The sequence below is a fragment of the Kogia breviceps genome, chromosome 12 (genome assembly GCF_026419965.1).
Source record: "Kogia breviceps isolate mKogBre1 chromosome 12, mKogBre1 haplotype 1, whole genome shotgun sequence".
NCBI lineage: Eukaryota > Metazoa > Chordata > Mammalia > Artiodactyla > Physeteridae > Kogia > Kogia breviceps.
This window is the reverse complement of record NC_081321.1, coordinates 99,973,037-99,996,775: the sequence shown is the minus strand read 5'-3', so window position 1 is coordinate 99,996,775 and position 23,739 is coordinate 99,973,037. Positions and strand designations below refer to the sequence as shown.

The 23,739-nt window shown below is 55.8% G+C and overlaps 1 protein-coding gene and 1 long non-coding RNA gene across 4 annotated transcripts in view; one reads left to right on the top strand and one right to left on the bottom strand.

Annotated features, from left to right (window-relative positions):
• Positions 1 to 358: 358 nt before the first annotated feature.
• LOC136792330 (uncharacterized) lies at positions 359 to 9,574 on the bottom strand. Of its 2 annotated transcripts, none has more exons than XR_010835981.1 (3): positions 8,408 to 9,361; positions 3,628 to 3,847; positions 359 to 697 (listed from the first exon to the last, which is right to left on the bottom strand). It is a non-coding gene; the product is annotated as an uncharacterized lncRNA (long non-coding RNA). The 2 variants fall into 2 exon arrangements; XR_010835980.1 differs by lacking the exon at positions 359 to 697 and adding an exon at positions 9,536 to 9,574 and having other exon boundaries at positions 2,059 to 3,847; positions 8,408 to 8,737.
• Positions 9,575 to 9,752: 178 nt separating this feature from the next.
• CERK (ceramide kinase) overlaps positions 9,753 to 23,739 on the top strand; it is a 45,691-nt gene continuing 31,704 nt past the window's right edge. Inside the window, exon 1 of one of the 2 annotated variants that reach the window (XM_059081672.2) lies at positions 9,753 to 10,021. In XM_059081672.2, the coding sequence (XP_058937655.1) occupies positions 9,889 to 10,021 (133 nt within the window). In that variant the 5' untranslated portion in view covers positions 9,753 to 9,888. The remainder of the gene's footprint in view (positions 10,022 to 23,739) is intronic. The other variant, XM_059081673.2, reaches the window with a different exon arrangement.

The window sequence follows — 23,739 nt, the reverse complement described above, 5'->3', positions numbered from 1 at the left end:
CATCTGTTCATTGGTCATTTGCAAATCTTCTTTGGAGAAATCTCAACATAGGTTTGATGACCAGCTTGCCCATGATTCTTTATGTGGTGGTTGTTTCAGATCTCAATCCTGCCGTGATGACTGCGGTCCTGTGAAAGCCTTTTTACGGAGCCCAACATCGGACTCTGGAGCTGGCGCTTTCTGGGAACCTGACTCAACACAACCTCGCACGTGTGTCCTGCTGTTCCTCCCCTACCAGTGGCAGACATCACCAGTCAACCACGGCACTTGAAAGGCCAGAGATTTATTCACTGGGCCCCAGAGACTGGGCAATTCGATTGGGTTTCTGCCCCGGAGGAGCTCATTCAAGAGGAGAAGAAAAAGAAATGAATGGACCTAGGTTTTCAGATGCTGAGGCAGGAGTCTACACTGGGGACAGTGGGCCCTAAGGAGGGTGGGGTTGGACCCAAGAGGGCACAGAGGCAGGGGATGGAATTTTGGGGGCTGGTAAGTAACATCCCTCCCACATTCTGAACCAAGTGAGAGACAAGGCACGGAAGTCAAACAGAGGTCAAGTTGTCAGCTTTATTACTGATAAAGCCAGGCTGACCCAGGATGAGATATGCTTTCACACCCACCAGGATGGCCGTAATCAAAAAGGCAGGCATTAACAAGTGTTGACAAGGACGTGCAGTGCAGAAACTGGAATCCTTGAGCCCTGCCGGGAGGAAAACATGGTGCAGCCTCTGTGGAAAACACTCTGGTGGATCCTCACCCAGTTAAGCACAGAGTTACCTTATGACCCAGCAATTCCACGCCTAGGTGTTCACCCAAGACAAGCGACAACGTATCCACGTAAAAACTTGTCCATGAATGTTCATGGCACCACTATACATGCCAGAGCAAGAGTGGACACAACCCAAATGTACATCATCTGATGAGTGAATAATCAAAATGTGGTCTGTTCATACAATGGAATATTATTCTGTCATAAAAAAAAAGAATGGAGTACTGGGCTTCCCTGGCGGTGCAGTGGTTTGGAGTCCGCCTGCCAATGCAGGGGACACGGGTTCGAGCCCTGGTCCGGGAAGATCCCACGTGCCGCGGAGCAACGAAGCCCGTGCGCCACAACTACTGAAGCCCGCGCACCTAGAGCTCATGCTCCGCAACAAGAGAAGCCACCGCAATGAGAAGCCCACGCACTGCAACAAAGGGTAGCCCCCGCTCGCCACAACTAGAGAAAGCCCGCGTGCAGCAACAAAGACCCAACGCGGCCAAAAAACAAACAAACAAAAAAGAATGGAGCACCAACACAGGCTACAACATGATGAATCTTGAAAACATTACTCAAGGTGAAAGAAGCCAGTCACCAAAGGTCACATATTATATGATTCCACTTGTATGAAACATCCATAATAGGCAAATTCATACGAGACAGAAAGTAGATTAGTGTTTGCCTGAGGCCGGGGGTAGGGAAGGGAAGGAAGCGAAGCTACTGCTAAGGAGTAGGAGGTGCAGACAAAGTCCGTCACCAGGAGGCTGTGACCATCGAGCTCTCAGCCACTGCAGCTGCCACCCCACCCTCCTTGGTGCACCCTGAGGGGATTCAGGATGGAGAAAAACAGGACACGGGCCCTAGATAGCTAAGGTGCCTATCAAAGGAGTGATTGCAGTGAGCCCAGACTCTTGTATCTTCCCATACATAGAAAAGTGCTAAGTTCATTAACTTAGATGTCTGGTTTTCTCTTTTAATTAGCAGTAATCTTTTGATGTCTGACTTTTAGGTTGTGCCTTTTCTTCGGCTGACAGAGGTTTCTTTATGGGTGATGAAAATGTCCTAAAATTGATTATGATAAATACGCTCATAAACAGTGAACTGTATACTCTGCACGAGTGAATTATATGTACGTGAACTGCATCTCAGTGAAGCTGTCACTGAAAAAGCAAAGCTAGGCCATAGGATGTGACCTAGATGTGTGACGGGGCCCTGCCACCCCTAGCCTGCAACTTTCTCTGGGCCCCCCGTGACCCCGTTACTTGTGTCCACTGGGAAGAAAGAAAAAGCACAACCTAAAAGCTGAGGAGTACGTTTTATTCAGTGGGCTTACTGAGGACTTAAGCCCAGAAGACAGCCTCTCAGGTAGCTCTGAGGAACTGTTCCAAGGGCTGAGGTAAGGGAGAAGCCAGGATATACAGGAGATTTTGCAAAAAAGCAAAAACAAAAAACGAAGGTAGTCGAACATCAAAAGATTACTGTTGGGCTTCCCTGGTGGCGCAGTGGTTGGGAGTCCGCCTGCCGATGCAGGGGACGCAGGTTCGTGCCCCGGTCCGGGAGGATCCCACGTGCCGCGGAGCGGCTGGGCCCGTGAGCCGTGGCCGCTGAGCCTGCGCGTCCGGAGCCTGTGCTCCGCGCAACGGGAGAGGCCACAACGGTGAGAGGCCCGCGTACCGCAGGAAAAAAAAAAAAAAAAAAAAAGATTACTGCGATTAAAGAAAACCAGACATCTTAAGTTAAATCTTAAGTTAATGAATTTAGCACTTTTCTGTGTGTGGAAGATGCAAGAGTCTGGCCTCATTGAAGTCGCTCCTTCGATCAGCACGGCAGCTACCTGGGGCCAGTGTCCTGTTTTTCTCCATCCCGAGTGCCCTCAGGGTGCACCACGGGGAGGCTGCAGTGGCTGAGCGGCTTCATGGCCACAACAGCCCTTGTTTACTGATACGGCAGGCAACATTTTCGTCCATGCTTTGCTTAACCCAGACTCTCCCCCGCCACCCCGCCTGGGGCGATGGCTCCCACGTGCTGTCCGCCTGCCTGCTCCGGCTTCCCTCCCACTTCCGTTGGGGGGGAGGGCCGGGGGGAGCCTGGCTCCCTGGACTCTGAGCCCGGGCCTCTGTGTGTGACCACCAAGGCTCCGTTTGGCTCTGGCTCCTACCCCAGCCGAATCCATTTGCATGTAGTACATTCCTGTCCATTATTTTCTCCTTGCCTCTCTAGAAACTTCTCCTTCATGGTTTTCTCTCCCCCGTTTGGGACATATATACCTACTCGCTGCTGCTATGTACTCATCAATCTCTATCATTGAATAATGACTTTTTAAATCTAGCTTAACTTCTGTGGTTTGAAGTTAGCCATCACAAATGGGCTGGTCTCTGAATGTCCCTGGCCTGCATCCGGGCTTTGCTGTCCTGCCAAATGTTTTACATTTTGGATCGGAATTAGTTGCCAATGTTTAGAAACCACAAGGTTACACACACATGCACACACACACAAATGTGTGTTTCTGGCTCTTCTCTTGGAAGCTTCTTGTTCCTACATGGAACTGAAGGGCCCTGTCACCTTTTGACAGGAAGGTGCTGTCCGGTGTGCCCCAGTCCCCACTGTGCCCTAACGTCTGCCACAGTCAGTATTCCTATATACAACCCCTGATTTAAACTCAATTTTGTCTCAAATCGAAATTGCTCCATTGACTTCCCTGTGCTTGCATTTTCATTCATTCATTCAGCAAATATTTATTGAATACCTACACTTTGCCAGGCTCTGTTTGGGTACCAGGGACACAAAAATGAAAAAGACAAGGCCCCTGGCCTCATCCGCCTCCCAGACTATGCCCATCACCTCTCATGCCTCTTCACAGCCTCACCACCCACCTTTTACTCCTACAGATGCAGCCACCAGCTGATGCAGGACAAATAACCTTCCCCTGCCAGGCTCAGCTGTGCTGGGTGCCGTCTTCCTGCCCCAGGTCTCTCTCACACCAGGCACATCCAGAAGAAAACGGACGGAGACTTCCCTGGCAGTCTAGTGGTTGGGACTCTGTCCTTCCACTGCAGGGGGCACGGGTTTGATCTCTGGTCTGGAACTAAGATCCTGCAAGCCAAGAGGCACGGCAAAAAACAAAACAAAACAAAACAAAAATAGACTCTTGCAAGTGCAAAACCCAAAGTCAGGAGGGGACCCTGGGGGTGAAAGTGGGGTGGCCAATCCCGAGGCTCAACCCACCAGGCTCCTGGAACCTGCACAACGGAGCGAGATCACGTGGATGTGTGGCCAGCCCCATGACCGGTTCGGGCCGCTGCTCCCGCGCCCAGGCCCTCTCCCCCAAGCAAACCGCCTGCTCGCGAGCCTTGGTCTCAGGCTCCACACTGGCTTTCCCAGTGTACCCGGGCTGGGAGGCTAGTAATCAGGCTGAGGCACAGTCTAGTGGAAAGGCAAAATGGGCAAATAGGCAGAGAGTGACGGAGACGCCATCAGGAGTCAGTGCGGTACGATGACAAGGCGGAGGGAACAGTCAGGACCGCCTGGGAGGATGTCCCCGAGTCGTCGTCCTTCCAGCAGGATCTCAGGCCACAGGGCAGGTCAGCAGGGGCCCCAAGGGGAGGGAAGGGTGTTGATGTCCCCAGCTTCCGCCTTTCCACTTCTGTTTCCAGAGCAGCCTCTGCCAGAGATACACCTTCGAGATCTGTGTCTTAATCCATCCAAGACGCTCCGTGTAACTGAAACAGGAGGGAAGGGGGCAGGGCACAACCTTTGAAAGAATGACACGGCCCGAGGACATGACACAAACTGATTAGAACCGAATGGGTCCAAGGTGTTGGACAAGTAGACCTTCACTAGACCTTGAGCCTCAGTATATGCTCATTGTAACACATCAGCACAGCTAAATGACACACCCACAGGTGCCACGACAGTTCTAAGGTGACCCCAAGGATCAAAAAGTGGGCGGTGGCCTAATTCCTGGAAATCCCCGCCCCTTCCAGAAATAGCTGGAATCCTCCTCCCCCTCATCAGCCTGTGAAATTACCCACCACTCTAAAAACTGACAACCCCACACCCTGGTGCCTTTCTCACCTTCTGAGATGGCCCCCACACACTCTGTCTGTGGAGCGTGTTTCTCTCTAAATAAATCCAATTCTTACCTATCACTGGATTCTTTCTGCAATGAGACATCAAGAACCTGCGCTTCATTAAGTCCTGAAACCGGGTGTGTGATCTCATTTGGAAGACTCTGGGTTTTGGCTGGGTTCGAGTCCCAGCCGTGTGGGTTCAAGTCCCAGTCAGGGGTATGGCTAGGTTCGAGTCCCAGCCGCGTGGGTCCAAGTGCCAATCTGGGTTTTGATTGGGTTCGAGACCCAGCACGCTGGTTCAAGTCCCAATTTGAGGCGCACAGTTTCATAATCACGGTCAACCAACACATAGTTTCCAGGACTGTACTCATATCTTATATGCATATAATCACTGGGGGTCCAGCACGAAGCCTTGCCTTGTGGAGCTCACATCCCAGCGTGGACGATGGGCCTTAAATGAACAAGCACAGAAGCATCTAGAACAGCATCAGGTGGTGATAGATGCTTCATGAAAAATAGAGAGGCAGGGCATGGGGATGGAGCTTGACTAAGGGAGGGGGCAGATGGGACAGTCACTCTCATTGGACGTTTAAGCAGGCTGGAAGGAAGGGAGATCAGAGCCACGCAACCAGCAGAGGGTCGAGGGTCCAGCGTCAGGAGAAAGTTCTGAGCAAAGGCCCAGAGGTAGGGTCACGTTTGGCTGTTCAAGAAATGAGAGACCAGTTGCCCCGGGGAGCTGAGCCAGGGTGGTCCTGGGGGCAGAGGGGAGGAATTAAGAAGAAATCTGGATTTCCATTTAAAAAGGATCCCCCTGGCTGCTGCGTGAAAGCTGGAAGATCAACATGTTCCAGGAGTTTTGTTGGACAGCCCTTTCCTTCCCTGGTGTATTTATCCTTCTAACAGGGTTCGAGGCAATTGTTAATCTCGGCTCCTAAAATCACAGCGGTTTCCTGTAAGGAGCCCTGCAGATAAGATGCAGGACTTAGACATTTCCCTATAAGCCTAGACGGTCTGCCCAAGTCCCTTCAACGTCACCCTGAATGGCAGCCTGGCAAGCAAATGACCTGAGCTGCCTCTCACCCCAGACAGGAAAACAAAGCCCCGGGGGCCCCGGGACTTTAAGGCATCTGAGAAAGGGTTTAAAGTGTTCTTGTTTATCTTTTGGTTTGGTTGTTTGAGAATTTTTGGAATGTTTCCGTAACAAAAACAGATCTTACAGGCACTCTCTGATTCCTGATACGGGAGTCTGCCTTTAGAAACAGACCATGCGTATGTTTTAGCTCAGATAAAGCAGCACTCAACTCCCAGCTCAAGTAGCAGATTGTCCCTCTGAGCCTCTAAAATGGGCGCAATTAGCTTTATCTCCAAGGAATGCGGTGACCTGGGTCCCGACTGACCCAGAGCAGGCTGTCAATTAAAGGTGGGCATCATTGCCACTGCAGGGCTTTGTGACTTCCCTCTGTTTCCTGGCTGAGTTCTGCAAATTGTGAAAGGCATGCCTCTCTTAAGACCTTCATCCTTCCCCCTTAGGCCCACAGGGAGCTTTGTTCAGGAGCCCTTTGCCCAGCTCTGCTCCGGGCGTTGGGTCCGTCTCTGCACCTGCCAGTACCTGGCACACAGTAGGGCTCAGTGAACCTGAGTCAGAGGAACGGCTGCCCTCCTGGACTTCTTCAGAGGCTGCTGCCCCTCTCTGGTCTCAGTGTCTCCATCTGTCAAGGGGGTGGAGAGAGCTGGTCCCGATTCCCTGATCTGAGCCCCGCGCCCTAAGTTCACAGTTCATGCCTTCCTCCTCCCTGGTGTTCTGTCTTCTGCTACACAAACTGTGTGCGAGGGTGCAGCTCTCCAGCTCGCCTTTTATTTGCTCTCCTTCCCACCTGTCCTTCCGTGTACGGTGTCCTCCGGGCAGCCATCACTGCCAGCTTTGTCTTGGTTCTGCAGTAGCTGATTTCAATCATTCTCTAAGGTGGGCTGGCAATGCATGTTGTTTCTACTGATTCTTCTTCCCTTTGTTTTTTTGGGGTTTTGTTTTGGACTCAATAGTAGATTCTTTGTTTGTGCGGCAGGACTTCTGGATTGAACCCAGACTGTGTTTGTTTATTCTTCATCTTTAAGATCATCTTTCCTCCAGAAGGTGTTATTTGCATTCGCCTGGGTTTGGCGGAAGTAGGCTTCCTCCTTCCCCTCGGGGTGCAGGCCCATCCCCTGCCTCCTGTCCCCGGTTCATGGAACTTACGGCTGCCCTCCCCCACCCTGTGGCTGAATCAGATCACCTGTCTCCCAAGGCTTTGCAATTTCCTCTTATATTTTACAGACCTTGGACATCAAAAGGCAAATGCACACGCCAGGTATGCTACCCAGCCTCTCCTGATCCGTCTGAAGGACCAGAGTTGGCGGCTCTCCCGTGCACGCATCACCTCCGCCGTGTCCCGGGCACCCCAGCCCTGGACGCCGGGTCACGTGTTCCCCACCCCACATCCCACTGCACCCGACCAAAGGCCACTCAGCCGGGCTGCATGCTGGGCCTTCGATGTCACCGGCTGGGAACTTCCCAGGGTCCTTCTCCCCCGGGCCCCAAGGCTGGACACCGCGGCAGCTCCCACCCCCGAGGAGTCAAGGCCGTACTGCGTGAACCAGAAGTGGACTCTGCTGCCGACCTGGGGACGCAGGCTCACGTGCAGGTGCCCCTCTCACCGCCTTCACTGAGCTCTCCCCGCCTCTGAGGACCCCAGCCAGCCAGCCAGCTTTCCTGCAGGTGCGGAGATGGGAGTGGGGTCTCTGCAGAGTTCACCCCCCGGGAGTTGGCCTTTTCCCCAGCACGGTCTGCTGCTAAGCAAACAGCATCCCCCAGACAAGGCAGGCCTGTGCTCAGGGCCTCTGGGCCTGCTCCCCACGCGGAGAGAAACCCAGGATGTTGCCGACAGGACGGCCAGACTGTGCGAGGGCGGCCTTTGGGGTCCCACGGCCCTGTGTGTCATTCCCTGCTCCGCCCCTCGCTACTGGATAACCCTGGCCCAGGTCGTAGCCTCACTGGGACTGTCTTCTCACCTGCGGGACAGTGGCACCTTGAGGATTAGAGGAGCTGGTGCCGAGCACAGTGCCAGCACCCTCTCAGCACCCGACCCAGGCGGGTCGCCCGAGCAGGCCTGGGGAGCCTAGGGGGTGCAGACCAAACCTGACCCTGGCCTTCGGGCCCTCCCCTGGGGGCACTGCTCCCACGGTGCCCAGGTCTGCGAGCAGCCCCGATCCTTGGCCACCTGTGGTGTTATTCTCCGCTGGCCGCACCCAACTGGCCCTTCCAGCTCAGATCCACCCTCTGGCCGCCACCCTCCATGCCAGCCCAGGCTCGGGGCTTTCCCGGGCGGGCAGGTCCAGCCTCTGCGGTATAGCCTCTGGGAATCTGGATGGGGACCCACAAGAGCACGTCAGGCGGGACAGTCCTGTGTGCCCCGGGGGGGGGGGGGGGCTGGCTGGAGTGCCTGGGGCAGGACCTGCTGGGGGTGCAGGCTGCCCGTGTGTGCCCCATTCTCATATTTCAGACTCTCCTACACCACTGTGGCCCTGGGGCTCCCACTGAGCTAGTTACCTTTCTGTAGAACTTGAACAGGCCAGGTTAGTTTTGAGGGCCTCAGTCTTTCCATGTGTAAAATGGGGCAAACAAATCCCACTTCCGGAGGTTGCTGTCTGGGTCACAGCGACGTGCATATTTTGTAACTTATCAGCTTACGCTCCCTGGGATATTTCTTCCAGAGGCAGTCAGACTTGACGGCAAGTTAGAAGCTCTTCTTGCAGGACGGATGGCAGAGGGTGGAGGGCGGTGCTGCGGGCAGCCGGTGTGCAGCTGGTGCCGGTGTTCCCACCCCGACCCAGCAGGATTCTGATGTCAAGTCCCACGCTGGCTTCATGGGGAGGAAGCCTGGGAAGATAAGCAGAGCTGTCACAGTCAACGCGGCCAGGGGCTCCCAGGAGAGAGACAAAAGTAGGTCAGAGGCCATGGAAGGGATGGTGCCAGAAGGCGCTGACACTGCCAGGTCCCCATTAGCGGCCAGGGCTCTGTGGGCAGGAGAAGCCAGTGGGCCTCCGGCAGGGATGACCCAGTGGGCGAGATGCTTGTGGGCGCTGGGTGGCAATGCTGTGGGCCTAGACAGGGCCTCAGGGTCCAGGCAGCCCACACGTGGGGCAACCTGGACAGGCACAGCGCGGCCCAGGGGGTGTTGGCCAATGCTGGGCAAGATGTCCAGCCTAGGCAAGCTGGCCAGTTCAGGCTGTAGGGTAGTGAGGCCACCAGGGCCCACCCAAGGCCCGTAGCCTTCCGTCACACCCGCACGACCGCCCAGGCAGCATTTTGGCGCCCCTGGAGGCCCCCGCCTGTCCTGACGACCCACCAGGGAGGCGCTACTGAGCTTCACGCCCCCGGCCACGGCGGCCCGGACCCCAGGATCCGCGGCAAGGGGAAGCCACCTCATCGGGCCAGAGCTAAGCCCTGCGGACTCGCCCGGGCGAGCTCACCCTGTCCGCGCGGCCCGACCCCAGCCCAGCCCCCTCCTTGCTCGACCGGCTCCTCCCCCGCCCCCTCCTCTGTTCCCTGCTCCCTCCTCTCCCCCGCCCCCACGCCCGGCCCCCTTCTCAGGTCCCCCCTCCCAGACCCTCCTTTGGTTCCTCGGCTCGGCACCCCCCCTCGTCCGTCCCCCTCCTCGTCCCCTCCCCGGCCCACCGTCCGGTAACCCTCGAGGCCTTTCCTCGTCCCCTCGCCCCGCCCCACCTCCCCCGGCCGACTCCTGCCCTCCCCCGTCCGGCCCCCTCCCCGTCCCCCGCCCGGTCCCCTCCCCGTCCCCCGCCCGGTCCCACGCGGCCGCTCTGCGTAAGAGGTGACGCAGCACCGCCCACCCGCGCGCCCAGCCCGCCCCGCGCCGCCGCCGCCGCCGCCGCCGCCGACGACGACGACGCCGACGCCGCGATCCGGCCGGACTCCAGGGGCCGCTAACGGTCCAGCGCCCCTTGGCGTCTGCGTGCCCGCCCGGCGCCCTCAGCCCGGCCGACCCGGCGGCGCCCTGTGCGCTGGGCGCGATGGGGGCCGCGGAGCCGCTACGCTCGGTGCTGTGGGTGAAGCAGCAGCGCTGCGCAGTGAGTCTGGACCCCGCGCGGGCGCTGCTGCGCTGGTGGCGGAGCCCGGGGCCCGGAGCCGGCGTCCCCGGCGCGGGTGAGTGTCGCCGCCGGCCCGCGGGCTCGGCCGGTCTGGCGGGGCAGGGAAGGGCCGGGGAGGAGGGGGCGGAGAGGCCGGCAGGCGGGGACCCCGGGACCGGAGGCCAGGAGATGGGGGCCGGGGTCTCGGCAGCAGCTGGCAGGGAGGAGTCCCGGGCGCCGAGGGTGTGTACACTCCGGGACCCGGGGTGACAAAGAGCGAGCGCCGGGGCGGGGGCGGGGGCGGGGGTGGGAGGAGGTGCCGGTGGGGAGGCCGGAGCCCGGGCGCCTGCGGTCCCGGCGAGGATGCGACCCCGGAGGGCGAGGCGCGGGGTGGTGACGGCGGGGGAGGTCTGCGGCCCGGGAGGTGTCGCCTGGACGGAGCCGCATCTCCGTGACTGGCCCGCAAGTATCTGAAAGGCACCATCCGGATCGACTGTGAGACTGATTACAGATGGATCCCGAGGGAGTGCCGGCGCCCCGCACTCGGTTTCAGTTTAACCCGAGTACAGTTGCTTTTCGTTAGCGGGGATCCAGAGCGGGGTCAGGAATTGCTGTTGAAAAGTGAAAGACACGCTCATGATCTTCTGTCCGGGATGTGCTCCCTGGTGGGGTTGGTGTGGGTGTTAATTCTGGTGCAACAGGCTGGACGCAGGACCTGCGGAGGCCCTCCCGTTTGGAGAAGTGTGATTTAACTAAAAAGGGCACTCTCTCTCCCCAAGGAGAAGGGGCCAGCGGCTCCCTGGGCCGAGACGTCGGCGGCAGAGGGGTGGGGCAGAGGCTTATCAAGGAGGTGTCATTTGACCCCTGGCAGGAGGAGGAGTATTACAGGAGGCGCCTTTGGACAGTGAGAAGGGGGAGGCGTCCATGGCGGCGAGGAAGCCCAGGGCTGGCGAATGTGGGTGTGTTTCCATCTCATTCATTTGTCTTTCGCAAATTTTTATTGAGGGCCTGTCCGTGAAGGGCGCGGCGGTAATCCTCGCCTCTGCTCAGCGCACGTGACAGAGTCCCTGCCGCAATGGAGCATTTTCCATTAGAGGGAGAGACAAGAGTGGAACACAAAGGGGCGTGTATGTCTCAGAAGAGCCCTGCAGGGTGGGAGCAGCTCGCTGTGGTGCAGGGGGTCCCAGAAGTCCTCGCTTGCAGGGGGCATTGGACCAGAGCCCTGGAGGGACCTGTGCACATTGGGAAGAGATGGTCCTTGCAGGAAGACCACAAGTGCCAAGGCCGGAGGTCCACGGGGTGCTGCAGGAACGGAGGGAGATGGGGGAGGGGAAACGGGGCTGTTTGGGTGGCATGGACTGAGATGGGCACCCCTGGAGGGCTGTATCCATCTTAACCTGGAGAAAGGATCCCTGTGGCAGCTTGGAGGAGAGCAGACAGAGGAGGGACTGCAGGTGGGAGGTTGCTGGCCTAGTCCTGCTGGGAGTGGCGGTGAGCAGGGCGGGGCCTGCCTGGATTGAATGAGCAGCGCCAGGGGAACGTGAATTCCAGGTTTGTAGTTACTGAAATTGCGGGAGGAGCAGGGATTTCATTTCTAATTATTGGGGAGGGGTGTGTAGGTCAGGGTTCTCTGGTGGATCTGAGTTTGGGATGGCTTTCAGATGCCTTGGGGGCATTCGGGGGTGCTGCGATGAGTCTGGGGGTGCTTTCTGACACTGAGGTTGTGTGGCTCTGCTGGTGGGGGAGGGGTGGGGCAGAGCTGGCCGGTTAATTGGGGCGAAGGTCAAGGGTGGTCTCGGACTCTTGGTTTCTAGCCTCAGTGTCACCAGAAGCGTGGTGTGCAGAGAGCTTATCTGTGGCCGGGGGTCTGAGACTCTACCCTCCTACCAGCTTTCTGTTGTCCCCTTGGGAAGACATGTCATTCCTCAGACGTCATCCTCTGACCTCCTGGCACCACACACTAGGTCTTGCCTGGCCTGTCCCCAAGGGCTTTTGAGCTTTCCTGTAAACCTCTCGGCTTAAGGATAAGGCACTGCCATTTCGTGGGGCACTTGGGCGCAGCCACTGTGCTTCTGTCCTGTATCCCATTCAAACATGATGCATTCCTGTGGGGCGGCTTCTCCTGTATTTTACGGATATAGAGAGTTTTAGAAACCGGCCCAACTAGTGGTTGAACCCGGGTTTGAGGCGTGGTGGGTCCAACTCCAGCTGCTGTGCACTGGGTGGTGTGGCCTCCCTCAGGCCACAGCGGCCATGTGGACACTGGACAGACCCCACCATCCGGGATGTCTCGGTGGGTGGGGAGGTCACTCCTTGCCTGCTTTCAGCATTGGCAACCTCAGCCGGCTACCGTTATGGTTTCCGGCCCCCAGATCCTCGGTTTTGTGTGGCGTGCTTTGGGGCAGCCCCTCACGGGCACACTGCCTGCCCTCTTCCCTGGAACGGTGGTTGCTTCACTCCTACAAACTGTGAAGGCCCTTTCGTACAGGGACTGGTATGCAAGAGATTGGTCCCCTCCCCGGAGAGGCCGGGGCTGTGGGAGCCCTGGCACCCCCTGTGCAACCCACCACCCTGGGGAAGCACGGTGTCAGCAGTGCAGGGATGCAGCTGCTGCAGTCCGGGGGTTTCCTCATAGCTGCACCCCAGGGCAGTGGGGTCTGAGTCAGATGATTCCATGCTTGAGAGCAGCCCTGGCAGTAGGGAGACGGGAACCAGTCCACGGGACATTTGATTCAGTTTCAGAGTGGCAGTACCCCGCCTGCCGCAGTCCCAGGTCTGTCCGCTGGCCGGGATGGACTGTGGCTTGGCCGGGGAGGGAAGGGAGGGGAGGGCTGTGCAAAAACAGACTGACGGGGTAGGGAGTGAATTGAGATCACCTTGGCAGAAGGGCAGAGGAGGGACCTGCCCCGGGGCAGCCGCGTGCACTGGGTGCAGCCGATTCATCTGACCCGCCTGTTTCCAGACAGGAAACATGGAAGTTGTGAACTGATTGCAATTGACTGTAATGTGCAGAAGGGAGCTGGCTTTTAACCCAGGCCCGAGCTCCTTCATCTGTGAGGGGGCTCAGCGGTTGAGAGCAAAGGAGGGACCAGGATTTCAGGGGGCAGCGTTGTCTGGACCCAGGAACAGCTGCTCTTAAGGAAGCTGTGAGGCTCCGGGGCGCCAGCCTGGCCGGAAGTGGGGCAGACTGAAAACAGGAAACCCGGACCCAGCCTCCTCACAGTGGGTCGGGCTAGTTCAGCTTGAAACAGACTGAAACTGTATCTGGGCTGTACCCCGCGGGGTTCAGGAAAAGAGACTCTGGATGTGTTCCTTTAGAGTTGCGGCTGGGAGGAGTGTGTTGGCACCCTGGGGTGGGGTGGGGCAGCGCCCAGGCTCCACCTTTGAAGGAAACCCTCCCCTTCCTCTGGCAGCTCCCCCCCCGCCCCCCCCCAACCTGGGATGCCCCAGGGCTGATGGGGAGCTCCTTGGGTAGGTCACTGCTATATTTACACCGTGTCCCCAACACCCCTAGGCAGTCCCCAGCAAAAGGTAGGCAAGCCACAGATACTTAAAACAAAAAGTTCTTTTATGCTTATAAAGGTAACTCATGTTGATTTAATAAAATCTAGAAAACACAGAAAGCACACAGAAGAAGAATCACCCTTAGTCTTAACCTTCAACAGTGAATATTTGGTGTTTGTTTCTGTGCAAATATGCATATTACTGTTTACTCTCTTAAAACATGATTTTTTTAACATCAACTTTATTGAGGCATAATATGCATACAATAAAATTCACACATTTTAAGTGTATAGTTTGGTGACTTTGCCACGTTTGATCATCTGTCCTAAGGAAAAAGACAAGTACTTAAGGAGCTGTGTTTTAGGCTTTAGAAAATGTATTCTGTGTGTGTTTGTTAAGATTCTGACGACCCTCTCCTCGGGTCCCCGTCCCCACTCTCCCGGGGCTCCTCGTGTGCCTGTGCATGGCAGGTGCTGAGCAACTCGGTGTGGATGGCCGCATATGGAGGTGAGGTGTGGCCTGCCGCGGCCACATGGTGGGTGGAGGCTGCCTCGGGACTGGGCTCTGGCTGTGTGGGATGCAGCATGTCCTGGGGTCACCGCTGCCACTGGCAGGAGAACGTGGCGGGGAGTGGTTGCTGTGCTGTTTGCTCTCCCAGCACCTTGACTTTTCTCTGGAGGATGTGGGTTCGAAACGATTGGAAGTGGCTGGGAAGCTGAATGGTTTGTGTAAAGCCCACGGATTCTACAGAATCCCCTAAAGTGTAAACACCACAGATCCTGTAGTCCTGTGTTTCAGTGTCCCCTGATGTGTCTTAGTGATGCCCCACGAGGAAGTCAAAAGTGCTGTAGATAGTGTCAGATGATGTAGAGCTAACGACCTGCACGGTTTGGTCGGAGGAATCTCAGTACATTTGCATAGGAAATGAATGGCAAAATCCTGTCTACCTGCTTCAGAAAAAAAATAGAATCTCATTCTAGGTGTGCACGTGACCCGCTGTTGGAAGAGACGTACAGGCTCTCGTGGTTTCGAAAGCGGATGCCAGGAAAACAGCAGTCCTGCCTGCCATCGGTCTCTCTAGGCACCTGCCTCAGTTATGTTCAGGTTACATGACTTAACAGTAGGCGAACATGGTCATACATATCGTAATCTGAGATAATTCCAAGGTTAACTTTTATTTGTTACTCTAAAATAGGTCAGCAAACATTTTCTTCAAAAGCCAGATAGCAATTATTTTAGGCTCTGTGGGTCACAACTTCTCAGCTCTGCTGTTTTAGCACAAAAGCTGCTGTAGGCAGCATGAGAGTGAATGCATGTGGCCGTGTGCCAATTAAACTTTATTTACAAAAGTGGGCAGCAAGCTGAATTTGGCCTGCAGTTTGCCGACCCTGCTCTAAACCATTATTCATCATTATGCGTTTTCCTGCTCTGTTGTTTGATGCATTCACATTCAGGATTGCTATGTCTTCGTTTTGGATTGACCCTTTTTTCGTTGTGTAATGCCCTTCTCTGTCTCTGACGATTGTATTTGTTCTGGAGTCTACTTTACTGATTGACACGGCCATTCCTGCACCACCTGTCTTTTTCCATCCTTTTACTTTCAGCCTGCTTACATCATTAGATTTGAAGTGAGTTTCTTTAGACTGCATAGTGTTGACTCATGTTTTTTAATTAACTAAGCCAATCTATGTCTTTTTAATGTAAACATATTAGGGCTTAAGTCTACCATTTTATTTTTTGTTTCCTGGTTTTCGTTTCTCTGTTTTCCCGTGCCTTCCTGTGAATTACTTAAAAATATTTTTTTAGAATTCGATTTTGATTTGTCTGTATATCTTCATCTTTTTGATTAGCTGTTCATTGTGGTAAAACATCCGTATTGTTTTCGAGCGCACCTCTTTGTGTAGCGGTGGAGTGGCTCCCCAAGGTATCGGTCCATGTATATGTATCTCATGCCAGTCTTGCGGTGCTGCCGTTTTACCAAGTTGAGTGAAGTGCAGAAACCTTACCTCTCTGCATCACTTTACTCTCCCGTTTTATAATGAAATTGTCTTATTTCTTATTTTGTGCCTGGAATGATCTAGAAAGGTTTAAAAATAGACCCAGCTGAGCTGGACACTGATTCAGCCCAGAGACTCAGAGAGCCCGTGGGGTTCCAGGTGGGCCCCTGGCCTGCCCTGCCGGCTCCGCCAGCCCGCTGCTTCTCCCCGTAAACCTGACTGTAAACAGCTGAACTGATCGGGACGCCTTTCCTAAGAAAAGTGCCTGCTGCCCTCCCTCTTTCTCTGATCCCGGGTCCCTTATCTGAATGCCCGCACCTGCCCTTTTCTGTAGATCCCGTGCTTCCCTCCTAGGGCCTGTACAGCCCCTGGCTGGTGAGGACGCCGGCTGGCACTTGCCACCTTCTGGAGTTTCTTGAGCCTAAGGGGCGAGAGTGTCTCGGACAGGGTTACCCCTGAGGACACTTAGCCCCATGCACCCGAGTCACAGGAGGAGATGTTACCTGTCCCCCGCCGTGGCGGGCGCTAAGAACAGCTAGCACACGTGGGTGCAGCCAGGCACCAGGCCCTCTTCTCAGCGCTTCAGGTGAGAATCCTGTCATTCTCACATGTCCCCATTGTACAGAGGAGGTAACTCAGCACAGGCCCAAGGTCACATAGCTGGGAAGCGCCAGGGCCCAGTTTCAGCCTTGGCTTCTACTCCGGATCCACTGTCGGTCCTTCTGGTCAGCAGTGGGGACTGCCGTTTGGCCGGAGTGGGGAAAGGTGGGCTTGTGAGCCAGGCTCGGCTTCGGGGCAGAAGAGCTGAAAAGGTAGGAGGCTGCTGGGGAGGAGGGTTCCTCCTGTGAGTATCCCCGGGTAGCTGCCAGAGCTGCAGTGGTGGACAGACGGTCAGGGCCCCTGCAGCACGTGGGACACGCACACCAGGTTCCCTCCCAGGCTGGTGTCCTGGTGACGTGCTGGCCACTGTGGGTGTGCAGACAAGGGTCAAAGGTCACATTGTACCGGATCAAGTAAATTATAATTGACCAGCACCTCATCTGAGCATCAGGAACTTTGGGGCTAAAGTAACTAGGATATACTTACAGTTTTGTCTGAAATTATTGTATTGAAATAAACTAGTAAGGGACTTCTCTGGCGGTCCAGTGGCTAAGACTCTGCGATTCCACTGCAGGGGGCGTGGGTTAGATCCCTGGTCCGGGAACTAACATCCTGCATGCTGTGTGGTGTGGCCAAAAACAAAACAAATAAAAGAAACAAAAATCCAATAAGAAATAGTTACAAATGGAAATTTAATTATTGAAATAGATCATTCAGTGGAAACAATTATTGTTCTAATAGAAACGTGACCCGCTATTGATAAGTCTGTAGGACTTGCCATTCTGCTTCTAGACCAGTAACCGTGGAGTGGCAGCTGCGTAGCCTTGGTAGCCTTGCAGAGCTTGTGAAAAACCGAAGAGGAGCCAGTGGGTTTGTTTCCAGAGTGATAGGAATCTAATTTTACTTACATTGTTTTGTGTGTGTCAGGCTAGACTGGGTGAAATGATAGCCATTACGGGTGATACAATTTTATTTGTAATCCGTAGGGTCAGTAACTACAGATTGTCCTCACCGGGGGCTGCTGGTGGGTCACCCTTGGGCTAAATTTGGCCCACAGGTATTTTTTGACTTGTCCGGTGAGGTTTTTCTTTTCCTTTTCAAATTGTAGTCAACATTTTTAAATCAGGAGATTTCACACCAAAAAATCCAAGCTTCTGGCATATCCCTGAGTGATGTCACCTGTGTGCTGTGTTCAGGACTGTGGCCTCCAGGTGGTCAGGGCGCTTGGGTGCCACCCGCCCACCGCCTTGTGGCGCTTCGAGCACACGATCTTGAAGCATCAAGCTGCCGGACGAATTTCCCATTTCTGTGGCGTTAGAAGACACATGTTTTTCTATGTGAGAAAAGCCGCTGGGCATCGCCTGGGTTGGGTAGGGTGCCCGAGAAGTAGCTGCCTTCGAGATTTGCCTGTTTTGACTGAAACTGGAAAACTGTCCTCGAGATGTCTAGTGGGGTGTGTGCACATGCAGAGGGGGAGGGTGCTTACCCTGCGTCCACCTGTCAGACCCTGTGCTCCCCTGCGTCGCCCCCGCGGGGTTTGGGGCGGGCGTGGACCTGCCGTCACCGGCCGTGGCAGGCGTTCGCGGCGTGGTTTGTGGTCTCGGTGGCAAGGCCTCAAGCACACGTCTCGGAGTGGAGAAGTACGTTGTGACCTTGAAGCTGTAGGAGAAAGTGTGTAATGCTTGGAGAGAGATCGAAAACCGGTCTGTAGGTTTAGGCCTCAAAACGCCTCGCTCTCGCGGGAAGTCCAGATTCTTCCCTTCTTGTGAAGCCACCTAAGTCTGTCCGTCTCCCTGTGGCCTTTTCCTGTTCTGAACTGGTGTCGCGGGTGGTGGTGAGGTCACATAATCCAGGCCCGAAGATCCTTTAATCTAAGGCCTCACGCGGAGGCGCCCAGGGAAGGCTGTGAGTGAGGAGGCAGCGGGTGCAGGGGCAGAGCAGCAGCCTGGACGTCCTCCACGGCTCACCCAGCCGGTCACAAGCCCCGCCTGCTGGCATCTGTCCAGCAGGGGCGTCGGCGACCTGCCCCAGCGCGCCGTGGGGTTCTGTCCGCGGGGAGCGGTAGCTGGCGCACGGGTGTCTCTGAACGCAGCCGGGCCTGTGGGCCCCCCGCTGCCTCCCAAGGGGACCTCCGCCCGTGACCCCTCCCCTCCTCTCCGATCACATCCAAAACCTGTCGTCTGCTGGGCCTGGGACGCCGAGTGCGTCCGTGTGGCCACTAAGTGATCGGGATGTGACTCTTGGGGGCTCTCCCGACTCTCACGGTCCAGCCGGAGCAGGCGTTGATGAGTGCAGGGCGGGCCCCGTCCCCCGCGCCGCAGGGCCTCGGAGAAGGTGTGCTGCGCGTGCTGCCGGCCGCCCAGGGCGCCTCGGGCAAGAGCGGCGTCCGCCTCCGGCCCCCACGTGGGTCTGCGGGTCGGGTCTGGAAGGTCGCAGCCCGGCTTTGCCCACCGGCCGTGATGGCGTCGCGTAGCGGCTGAGAGCGGCGCGCCGGCCATGGCAGGGCGGTGTGAGCGCGGGGCCGCGTACGTTTTCTGCGTGGCGTTTCTGGGCTCTGCAAGGCGGTGACCTGTGCGCGGGAGGGCTCCGTGGTCTTCCTGCCACAGCGAGCTCTCACCCCGGAGCGCTCTGCTCCTGCCGCACGTGTTCGGGCGGCCGAGCTGCCGGGAGGGAGGCGCGTTTCACATGCGTGGCTACTCAGGGGGTCGGACGGTGTGACCTCAGACCCTCGGGGGAGGGGCCCCGGTGCCGGTGCCCCGGGGTGGCGCTGCGTGGCTCCAGCACCCCGGCTTGTCTCTCTGGCCCCATCGCCGTCTAGTTCCTGTGGACGTGCGTCTCAGGCTGTGACACGATGCATCGGGTGCTCCGTGGGGACCTGCCCTGTCCCGTCCCGTGCGGTCCCTCTCACGCGGGTGGCGTGTCCTGGGAGCGGAGTTGTGCCCTTGAGTGTGACCTTGTCTTTGCTCTGGTCGCCCATGGCCTCGGTGTCTGCGGGACCCTGGCCACCTCGCCACCAGCACGGGGTACGTGTGCGCTGGCACACGGGCGGTCGGTCTCCTGGGGGAACAGAGGCCACTGTGCGCTCGGCCGTCCAGGAACTTGTAAGATAAGCAGATTGACAGACAGCAGGGACTTTTCTCCCCCCGAGTCACAGCCGTGAAGCACTCAGCATTCGTGGGTCACAGTGAGCCCTGAAAAGGGTAGAACAGAACCGAGAACGCTGGTGACAGCGGCTGGCGTCCTCAGCCGTCCCGGGAGAGCTGCGGGCCTGCAGCGTGGGCACCCTGTCCGCGGGCATTGCCTGTGGTTCCTCTGGAACACGGTGGCCCTTCGGTCACCACCCTTGTGGGAGGGTAACTGCCTGTCACACGAGGCACTGTCGCGCTCCTTGGGGAGGGGAGCGCTGAAGAATCGCATCTCTTGTCAGCAGAAGCCTTGAAACTTGCAGCCCAGGTTCGGTTCCCAAATTTCAGTCCGTTTTTGGAAAGGATTCTACTGCATGAGAACTTTTATTTTTTTTTTTTTTGAGTTTGTGACAGTTATAATATTTGAACCGGTGGTAATGGCCCTTAAAATAGATTGCTGTATTATTAGAAAGAAAAATTAATGCTGAAACTGAACTGAAACACAGAGAGAGGCACGTTCAAGTTCGGCCAAAGGATCTGAAAGTGAACGAAGAGGGGGTTGATCTTAGTCATTCAGCCGGCAGTTCTAACTCACTTGAGACGCGTTCTAGGAAGAAATCAAAATTACTTAGAGTATGATTTTATAAAATGTGCAAAACCTAATAAAATGACCTATCCTGATGCATTATTGATCTTGTAAATGAAAGCTTAAGTCCTTCAAAATTAAAGATATTCCCGCCGTTTGCTCTACATGGCTGCTTGATTACTGTTTGTTTTTTGGAAAGAAAGGTCTTTTTCTTCACCAATTTCTGAGCGGGTCTGTGGCTGTCGGCGTCCACACTTGGTTGCCTGTCTGCACACTGGAGTTGAGGGGGGCCCTTGGTTGTGGGTGCAGAGGACGCGCCCCTGCCTCGGGCCCCCCCTTGGTGTTCAGGTTTGGCAGGCTCTCTTTAACCTCTGCCTGACAGGAAACATTTTTTGATAGATTTTCCAAAAGCGAGTCCTGGCCCTGCCGATAGCTTGGACAAGTTCTTTGACCTCCAGGCTTCAGTAGAATGAGGATGTGGAAAATCTTCTGTGAGTCCATCTGTCCAGTGAGAGTCAGAGCATTTACCTTCCGGGTTGTCGGTGAGGGTTACACGAGCTTATACATTTAGCACAAAGCTGGCCTCACAAGTGGCCATTATTATTATTACTATTACTATTATTATGCCCGGCGTAAAGCCGGCGTGCTCATGTGACAAAGCGTGACACATGGAGACCAGGGCTGGACTCGGGTTGGCCAGGCCCTGTGTGAGGTGACGGGTGGGGACACACACAGCTCTGAATGGAACAAGCAAGACCACCCTCGGGGAGATGCCACCTAGTAGGAGGCAGAAAAGTGACTGCAGGCCAGGCTGACACACTGGTGAGAGGGGCCTGGAGGCCTCCCCGGGGAGACGGGGTTTAGGCTGGGAAGCAGAAAGCCCCGGGCCAGTCAGGTGGCCGTGTGTGTGCGTGTGTGTGTGTGTCTGGTGTGTGTGTGAATCTGATGAGTGTGTGAATCTGGGTGTGTGCATGTGTGTATCTGGTGTGTGTGTATCTGGCGTGTGTGTGTATCTGGTGTGTGTGTATGTGGCGTGTGTGTGTGCATCTGTGTGTGTGTGTGTATCTGGGTGTGTGTGTGCGTGCATCTGGTGTGTGTGTGTGTGTGTGTGTGTATCTCACGTGTGTGTGGGCAGGGGGTACCTGGTGTATAGACAGACCGTTCCCAGGAAAGGGAGCAAGGCTGGGAACTAGTGGCTTGGCTGAGGGACAGAGGTGGTCCCCGAGTGAGTGTGTGGTTAGAACATACTTACTTTACATCCCAAGCAAGTTATTTGTGATCATACATTCCAGTAAAGCCTTATAAATGCTTTACTTCTTTTGGAATTTGGAATATGTCAGGTAAGTTGTAGAATTTATTATTATCAATGAATAAAAATGACCAAAATGAGCGTCATAGCTGGAGATTAGGTTTATAAGATGTTTAATAGTATAAAATAAAAATATCAAATAAGTATTCAAATTTTATGGTTTTTTTCCTAATTTTATCAAAAGTTTGCCTCTTCTATATTTGTCTTCTTTATTTCGAATCTGCTCAGTTTCTAGAGCATTGCAAAAGTTGATGCTACTTAAAATTTCAAACTTAAAAAACTCTCCTAAACTGTACTTTAATCACACATATACTAAACTTTAATGTTGTGCCAAATGCAATTCAATATCCCAATTAGGGAGGGATAGAAGGAAGACAGCACTTCTGGAGAACAATGTGTGTTTTTGTCCCGCGGATGTGTTTTCCCTGCGTCCTCTTCACGGCCTGCGCCCACCGTCTTCCGGGTGGTGATGACCCGTGACCACATTACTGCATTTTACTCTTTGGACACCAATGGTTCTCTCTGTACCTCGTTTTCTTTTTAAATACTTTTATCATGGAGGTAGTGCATGGCGCTCCATGGAAAGCTAGTCTTCTTGTCATTAATACATAGTATCTCTTTAGGTCTTTGTTTTATGACCAGCATTGCCTTTTGTTTCTCAGGATTTGTAATGTCTGTAGAGGGTAATAAAACAATTTGTTTCTGTTGGATTCCAAATTGAGTCTTCAAGACCAGAAGCAACTGAAACCACATTAGAAGGAGGACAGAGAACCCCTGGGACGACGTTTTCAGTGTCCCTGCGGTGTGCCCCCAGCACAGAGCCTGCGACGCACTCGGGAGGACCTGGCGAAGGTGTGGGGGGGGCATGACTGACGCTGCCTGCTGGGCACCTGGAAGGCGGCACAGAGCGCGTTTTGTTTGCTCGCACGATGAGATTTTCTCTCTTAAACGTTCAAGACCCTTCAGATTGTGACGGGACGGACGCAAGTTCTCAGAGCCTCGTCAACTTGCCCCTCAGATCGTAAGCATCCTTGCCAAGTACCAGCGTGAGTTGCTGCCTCGTGGCACTGGGTCAGTGTGTCCCCGGGATATGCTTGTAAAATACATGCCCTGTGGGGACCATGCTGCCTGTGATTAAAACTCTTTGGTGACTTACGTGCTCAGAGGTGTGGCAACAAATTCTTGGGGAGTAGCCAGTTTGAGAAGAGACAGGAGAATATTTTTGTGGAGGTTACGCCCAAGCCATCTCGCGGGGGGTTGGTTTTCTTGGTGGTTCTGTGAAGCCCTCCATCACAGCTGGCACACGAGGGTGTGCGCTGAGTCCAGGTGAGGGGGCCTGGGGAAGAGTTAGGAGATGCCGCTCAGAGCTGGATGGGTGGGGCCAGCTGAAGCCACAGCGTGTCCTGTGGAGCCCAGAGGGCCTGCTCTGCCAGGACCAAGCTGCGGCACAGGGTGTGCTCGGCCCCTGCCTTCCCCAGCTACACACACACACACACACACACACACACACACACACACACACACACACAGCTATGCACACACACAGATACGCGCACACAGCTACACATAGACACACGGCTACACACATACACGCACATGGATACACAGATACTCACGCCTGGATACACACACGGGTACACACAGATACGCACACGGGTACACACATGCACACAGATACGCACATGGATACACATACATACACACGCACACAGATACACACGGATACACAGACGCAGAGCCAGGAGAGAAGCCCCACGGGGCCGCAGCCAGAGAGGGAGGGAGTCTGTGTCGGCAGGCGGTGGGGATGCCAGCGGCTGAAGCCGTGGGCTCCGCGTCCGATCCGTCGCGTCCGCGTCCTCCGAGCAGCACAGAGTGGAAATGGGAGGGCGTCTGCCTGAGTTGTTTTCTGAAGCCTGGGATCAGCTATGTCCGGCTCCGCCGATCTGGTTGAGACTAGAAAGGACCACCGGCCCTCCTCCAACCGGGCCTGCGTCTGTGTCTGCTTGCTGACCTTTTCACATCGCGGGGCCGAAAACTTCACCCTCGGGTGGTGCTCAGCGCCCCCATCTCGGATTGTGCAGAGGCCACACCGCACGCGATGACGCACCGTTTCCCCCATCGCCTTCCGCCACGCTCCCCCCGCCCCGGGGGCCCTGCCGCCTTGCCCCAAAGGTACCCCAGCCCCTGGCCTTCGGGGAGGCGCGCCCGAGCCTTGTTCTCCTGCCTCCTCGCGTGGCTGCCTGGGAAGTAAGCCTTTGTCTGCCGCTGACCTCGGCGTGTCCGCATGTGGCTTGCTGCGTGTCTGGCAGGACAAGCCTGCTTTGGTAACGGTGGCGCTTCGGACGCTTGGTGCCGTCGTTCTCTCGAGCCTTGGGGATCCCGCAGTGGCAGGGCTTGTAAGCCCGAGACCCTCTGTGATGCAGGGTGGGCACTGCCAGCCTGGGAGAGTCACTGAATGCGAGCGACGCCCGAAACCTGGAGCCCGGGCCGGGGGGCTCCTGCCTGGCCTGGGGGGCCTCGGGAGTCTTCTGCCTCTCGAGTGCTCTTAGCCAAGCGTGCAAGGAGCGGAGGGAGCCCCAGTGCTCTTCCCCCGGCTCCGTCCCAGAGACGATGGAGGACTGGCTCCTGGTCGGGGACGGCCACCGCCGGCCCGTCTGTCACGGGGCCGCCCAG